General features: G+C 34.3%; 1 protein-coding gene across 1 annotated transcript; it reads left to right on the top strand.

The window, feature by feature from the left end:
- Positions 1-292: 292 nt before the first annotated feature.
- LOC127158767 (NLR family CARD domain-containing protein 3-like) lies at positions 293-6,522 on the top strand (the record flags this gene model as incomplete). Its single annotated transcript, XM_051101778.1, has 7 exons — positions 293-390; positions 1,021-1,128; positions 3,102-3,171; positions 3,346-3,541; positions 3,653-5,052; positions 5,133-5,560; positions 6,322-6,522. Coding segments are annotated over 7 exons (2,475 nt in total), but the record flags the coding sequence as incomplete, so codon positions are not given.
- Positions 6,523-7,546: the final 1,024 nt, after the last annotated feature.

Genomic DNA, 7,546 nt, shown 5'->3' with positions numbered 1-7,546 from the left:
GTATGAAACCGAATGTCTAATGAATGTCAAACGTCAAACTAACTTTACTGCAATTATAATAAATATAATTATAATAAATAAATAAATAAAGGCATGTGTTGTGAGTGATCTGAATGATCTGAATGATAGAAGAGATTAAGACACCAGTTACATGGCTTTTTATATTGATTGTTTGATAAACATTCAGCACTAGTTATTTTTCTTCATCATTTGTTCCTCTGAACTATCATGATATTGATCTCAGTGACACATTGTCATGTTCAGGTCATGATGAGCATCTGATCGTCTTCAGAGACACAAAGATCTCAGTGTTGATCAGTTTATCTGCAGTTTGTCAGAGGAGCGAGGAAAGGACTCTCAGTCTGAGATGAGTCTCTCACAGAAACAGAGGTAACACTGAGTCTGTTTTTAGGTCATTATTTTAAACTCTTTCTGTGAACAATAAAACCCCATCAATAATGATATCCAGAACCTCCAAGATACTGTCTTCAAACAGCCACATTTGTGAAAGAAAAAAACCATGTTTGTATCAGAACCTGTAAAAATGACATCAACAGATCATCCATAATTTATCATATAAATCTGATTGCATTACATGTTTGGGGTTGCATGTTTATTGTGTATTAAATGTAAATATTGGGCAAACTACATTTAATTTAAATTAATAAAAAAATACATCAAACTCTTACAGTGTAGATTTGTGAATATTTTTAAAGTGAAATTTTAAAGATTTTTGTGTCTTTTTTAGACTTTTTCACTGTACTCAGTTCATTGTTCATTGTATTTGTTGCTACAGATGTTGTATGAGTCAGTTGTGTTTTTTAGTGAAGTAGAAATTGTGCAGGATGAGAAAGCAGCGCTTCACTTGACTGTTAGATGATTCCTTTATAGCAGGCCTGATGAGTTAGTGAATTAGTTTGTGTTAAACTGGACTAAACAAACTCCCATTTGGCTCATAAAATCTCTTCAAATGAGACTGAAGTATCTCCTATAGTTTTTCTCTGTTCTTTGTGTCATTAGTGTAAGATCAGACTCACATGTGTCCAGCTCTGTGTCTGTGAAGAGTGACCGGTCAAAAGATGGTGAGCCACCAAAGTTCAGTGAGAAAAAAACATCATCTACCAAAAGGTATGACATTATAGCATTATGTTAGCTAATTTTGTCATGTCATTATTTTTTCGAACACAATGTGGTTTCTGATAGATGTTGACTGAATTAAAAAAAATCAATCACTGAACACAACATATGGTGACTTTTAATGAAACACTGTCTGGAGCTTCTTTCCAATAATACAATTATACAGGCAGACATTACGAGAATGTTGGCATAACTGGCTTACATGTATAAGAATTACCATTTAATTTAATTACAAAATAGATGGAATTGTAATTAGTTACACTTACTGAGAAAAAATGTGTAATTAAATTTCAGTTACTTTTGTTCTGTGTCATTACAAAGGGGATTTTTCACAGACCCATCCCACTTACAGGTTTAATTGACTGTGAAATTGCATTGTCTGCTCTAAAATGAGACACCAATGTTTCAGGAGTTTAGGAAAGAATCATCTACATGCTTATTCAATAACTGTTTTTCTTATTTGGGTTATGCATACACTTTATTTTTTGAGATTGTTTTTTTTTCCTTGACATTGTTAGATGCTAGTGTTTTCTGTCATAATTATGCAGACATTTAATTTCAAACCCAGTATCATAGCTATTAAACTATTTCTTGTTATGATGTTATTTATGTTATGATCTTGTTATGACATATAGAGCAACTGCGCTCAAATATTTAAGTTCGATTTGTCTCAAAGTCCTTTGCCGATCCCGTTCCCCTAAATATTCCCAGCTCTTTCCTGTCATCTCTCTACTGTGTACAGACAACTCTCTACAAAAAAAATAAATAAATAAATAAATAAAGTAAAAAAATAAATAAATAAATAAAACTCTGAATTTGTGGCTCAGACTCATTCGGGGCAACTTAAGTCAGTGCTATATGCTTGATAATTCTTCTTGGCGGAAGCTTTGTGTGTGGTTAGCTAATAAAATATTAAAGCTTAATTCAATATTATGTGGACAATTTCTTAATCCTGTTATCCTGGTATCGTGGACTTGCTCTTTTGTTTCATACAAATTCAGCTGCTGCCTTTTTTTTTTGTACACTGTAATGGATTATAAGATAACTAACAAACTAGTACTACTACTTTATTTATGTGGTGAAATGTTGTGTAAGAAAACTGGTATGACTGCACTGTATCCCTAAAATGTCTAGTTTGAACTTGCCATTTGCTAGCTACTGATTTCTTCATGGAAGCTTTGCATTCAAATATTTCAACTCAGATCAGTGTTTTGTGTCTAATTATTTTGACACAAAACATCTAAATAATATATCAAGCAGCTGTGTAATCAGTGGGATAATGTACATCCAGCCAGTTGTTATCGCTAAATAAAGATGTTTACTATCCCTTACTTATTATAATCTTAATTAAAGTGATACAGGATTTTGAAAGTCTGACAGTAATCAGTGTTAAGTGCTACTGTAAGATTAACTCTGCCTGGTTTAAATGTTTCAAAATGATTAACCGTTGAAAATATTAGAAATTTAGAAAAGGAATCAAAAAGTAATTAAAAGTAATAAGTTACATTACTTTAGTAAAGTAATTGATAGTGTAAGATCAGACTCACATGTGTCCAGCTCTGTGTCTGTGAAGAGTGACTGGTCAAAAGATGGCTACCATTTTCAGTGAGAAAAAAATCATCATCTACCAAAAGGTATTTAATGTTTTTTCATTGTTGGTTGCACATGGACTGCGAGAAAATATTTCATTGAATATTTATCATGAATCTATATTGTGTAAATATTTATCAGTGTTTTCATTAAGATGCTAAGAGCATGTAAAAAGATTGAAAATGAGACCTAATATTTACCTAAATTTATACTTAAATAGATCCTATACTTTAACAGTGTGAACTTAAACAGCTATTGCTCTCTGTCTTTGTTAAAAAAAAAAAAAAATTATTTGCTATCTAGTTTTCTAATAATTTCCCTGTAAATGCAGTACTTCATTTTATTCACTAATAGGGTTCAATATGAGACATTAGATTCAGACGTCCAGACTCACAGGAACTACATCTCCTGAATTTCAAAGACAATCTCCTGTGGATCTTCCAGGTAGGAAAACACAATACTTTTAAAAATGTTTACATTTATAACAAAAAATAGTTTTTTGAACAACACTTGCAAGAATTACTGAACAACAAAAATATTCAGTAGAAATTTGATTTCTGTTTTATCATTTATGTTTGCTTTTAGCAACACAGAAAATTTATTTTTTTTTTATTTTAGGGTCTTGAAAGCAAAATTATCACATTTCTGAAGAATGAGCTGGAAAAATTTAAGAAAATATTACAAGAAGAAGACTTACAATACTTTGTGAAGGATTTTAATGAGAACAGATGCAGTATCAAAGAAGCAGCTCTTGATCTCACACTCTACTTCCTGAGAGAGATGAAGCAAGATGAAGCTGCTGATACTTTAGAAGGTAAGAGACTCGTGATCATCTGTCACATTGTCATTTATAAATGTAATGGAGAAAATAGTAAAACTAAAATGCTAAAAAAAAAATTCTTTCTTTTTTTGTCCCTGTGTTTAGATGAGCTGTTCTTCATTCATCAGCTAAAATGTAGCTTAAAGGAAAAGTATCAATGTGTGTTTGAAGGAATTGCAAAGCAAGGTGACTCTACACTTCTGAATAACATCTACACAGATCTCTATATCACTCAGGGTTGTAGTGAACAGGTCAATACTGAACATGAGGTAAGACAGATTGAAGTTGCTTCCAGGCGTCATGAATCACAAGAAATACAGGTTGAATGCAAAAATTTGTTTGAAGCACCTGAACAAGACAAGCAGATCAGAACTGTACTGACAAAAGGAGTTGCTGGCATCGGAAAATCAGTCTCTGTACAGAAGTTTGTTCTGGATTGGGCTGAAGGAAAAGAAAATCAAGATATCAGCTTCATATTTCCTCTTCCATTTAGAGAGATGAACTTAAAGGAGAAAGAAAAACTAAGTTTGATGGACCTTATAACTCAGTTTTTCCCTGAGACAAAAGGACTGAACCTTACAAGAAGGAACCAAAAAGTCCTGTTCATTCTTGATGGTTTGGATGAATTTCGTCTTCCTTTAAACTTTAAGGAAAATGAGACATTGCATGATGTGTCTTCACCAGCATCTCTGGATGTTCTCCTAACAAACCTCATCAAGGGAAATCTGCTTCCTTCTGCTCTCATCTGGATCACCACCAGACCAGCAGCTGCCAGTAAGATTCCTCCTGACTGTATCGACCGGCTGACAGAGATACGAGGATTCAATGATGCACAAAAGGAGGAGTACTTCAGAAAAAGATTCACAGATGAGAATCTGGCCAAAGAAATCATTGATCATGTTAAACAATCAAAGAGTCTTTTTATCATGTGCCACATCCCAGTCTTCTGCTGGATTTCAGCCACTGTTCTCCAGAACATTTTGGAGGAGAAAAAAAATAATGTTGTGAAAAACAATAAGGCTGATGACAAATCCAAAATACTACAGGAATCAAATACTGAAGACACTCCAAAGACTCTGACACAAATGTACACACACTTTCTCCACTTTCAGATCCTGCAGAGCAGACGAAAGTATGATGGAGAATATACACCAGATGTTTCCTGGGATAAAGATGCCATCCTTTCACTGGGGAAACTGGCATTTCATCAGCTGGAAAGAAACAATGTGATCTTCTATGACACAGATCTGAAAGATTGTGGTATTGATGTCTATAAGGCATCAGTGTATTCAGGCATGTGTACCCAGATCTTTAAGGAGGAAACAGGGATTGTTCTTGGTACCATGTACTGCTTCGTTCACTTGAGCATTCAAGAGTTTATTGCAGCCCTTTATGCTCATCTGTTTCTAGACATAAAGAAGAAATATGTGTTTGATCAAGATTCTACAGAACAGGAAAACAAAAGTGAAACCAAGATTGATTTGCTCAAGACTGCAGTGGACAAGGTGCATGAGAGTCGCAGTGGTTATCTGTCACTCCAGTCCAAAAAAACATGATTGATTTGCTCAAGACTGCAGTGGACAAGGCACTAGAGAGTGATAATGGACACCTGGATCTTTTTCTTCGATTCCTCCTTGGTTTGTCACTCCAGTCCAATCAGCGACTCTTACAGGGTCTGTTGACACAGCAGGATGGAAATGACCAAATCAAAAAGGAAATAGTTCAGTACATCAAGCAGAAATTTGAAGCTAATCTGTCTCCAGAGAGATCCATCAATCTGTTCTACTGTCTGAATGAACTGAACGACCAAACTCTGGTGAAAGACATTCAGACCCACCTTAGCAAAGGAAGTCTCTCATCTGCTGATCTTTCACCTGCCCAGTGGTCTGCTTTGGCCTTTGTGTTGTTGACATCAGAGGAGGAGCTGGAGGAGTTTGAGCTTCAGAAATTCAAGAAATCAGACGAGTGTCTCATTAGATTATTGGCAGTCATCAAAACCTCCAAAAGAGCTCTGTAAGTTGATCATTTTTGCTTTCATCTGAAAAAATACATTTATCTAGGGTTCCCATGCATCCTGGAAAACCTGGAAAAATAATTACTGATTTTAGTCCTGGAAAATGTGTGGAAAATTAGAAAAATATAAACATGTCATGGAAAATCTTGTTGTTCTGGAAAATTAAATATATATATATATATGTTCTTGTTTTTTTTTAGCTGAGAATGAAGAGTTTTGTTCTCCTTGAAACTATTAATGTTAGTAGCAGAAAGTGCTTTGTTCAGGGATGCTGAGGTTTGACATATGAAAAGTATTTTAAATGATGATGGTTAGTCCATCAAATGTCCACTCAGATGTTTGCAGTAAATGTCAACAGATAATCAGATAACTAGTGATTGTGATTTATTTTAATGTATAATTCCAGCCTTTCTATAGTACCAGTAATACCAAATACTGGGTTATTGTGGTTCTCACTGATAGGCAGCTGCTTTTAAACATTCCTGTGCATATTTTTGGAAGCACTCTGTAAAGAGCATTGTTTTTTTACAACATGTTTTTACAGCATTGTACATTGAATCCAATGTTGAGCACATGATCACAATGGTTAAGGTGTTTAATCAGAATTCACTCAGTAATGCTTTTCCTTAAACCCATGGAACTAGCACTTTCAAATGTATAATTCATTGTAATTAAAACTATAGAAGAAATAATATAATAACTATTTGTATTTAGCAAATGTGTTCAATCTAATTATTGTGTAATCTTATTTCCCTCATAGGCTAAATGATTGTGGCTTAACAGACAAAAGCTGTTCAGCTCTGGCTACAGTTCTTGGATCAGATACCAGTCTGAAAGAGCTGAACATGAGCAATAATAATCTGCAGGATTCAGGAGTGAAGCTGCTCTGCACTGGACTGGAAAATATGAAGTGTCATTTGGAGATACTGAGGTAAGTTGTGTGACAACAGACAAAAATTGAGCTCAACAAAATCATAAGGTGAAAAACAGACTTAGATAATGAACAAGTCTGTATGTTGTGCTTTTATGTTTATGCCTGCCATAGTGTTCTTTTTCTGATTTGGTCTGTCATTGACACTGTCCTAAGCCGACGCATTATGCTATACCATTTACAGAATGTATTTGGTTATGTTCAAGGTAGGTATAACTTAACATGTATTTGATGGTTCATTTGTATTTATGATGATGCATATCTGTTTGTATATATAATTGGATATGAAAAGCTAAGATAAGATGTTTTTAGACTATTATTATTTTTACATTTTTGCATTACATTTACTGATAAAATATACTGTTCAGTGTTTTCCTCTTGATGTCTGGACCATTGTTATATTTTGCTTAAAATAAGTGTCTTTTAAAACAAACAAACATACATGATGAACAGAAAAGAAATTAACTAGTAAAGTCAAGACACATTTAGTTATATAGCACTTTATACAATACAAATAATTTTACAGGTATAAACAAGAAAATAGTGAATTAGTGATGCAAACTAGAGCCCTGCGCGGGACTGTTTTCTAAACCCGAACCCACCCACTCCCGCTGAATTTCTGACTAAGACCGCCCGCTGTTCCACTCCCGCCCGCACCCGCAATGTGTGTGTCCACTCCCGCGGACTCTCTCTCAGAGCATCAATGTCAGGACAGTCAGAGAAAGTGAGAACTCTGATTGGAATCCTAGTTTCACAAACAAGTCAGTACCGGAGAATTAAAACGAAAATGAGGAAAACGAGTAATTACATGAAGGTGGCACAAACAGAAGACTACTCTAATGTTACCAAAGACTATAGAATACCCTTAAAGCCTTAAAACTTTGTTTCATGATCTTACCCAAGCATTCCAGTATGTGAATATTATCATAACAACATGAGTGGTTAAAATGAAGAAAGTGATCAACATAACTGATATTCAAAATGGTAAGCAAGCGCTGCTTTGTTTGCATTTCATATATCTACGTTTATCTTGTATATATTTGTTTTGTTTCTC

The sequence above is a fragment of the Labeo rohita genome, unplaced genomic scaffold, assembly GCF_022985175.1.
Source record: "Labeo rohita strain BAU-BD-2019 unplaced genomic scaffold, IGBB_LRoh.1.0 scaffold_1690, whole genome shotgun sequence".
In the NCBI taxonomy this organism is placed as follows: domain Eukaryota; kingdom Metazoa; phylum Chordata; class Actinopteri; order Cypriniformes; family Cyprinidae; genus Labeo; species Labeo rohita.
Note: the sequence above shows the minus strand (reverse complement) of the source record. Positions and strands in the feature narration are given on the sequence as shown.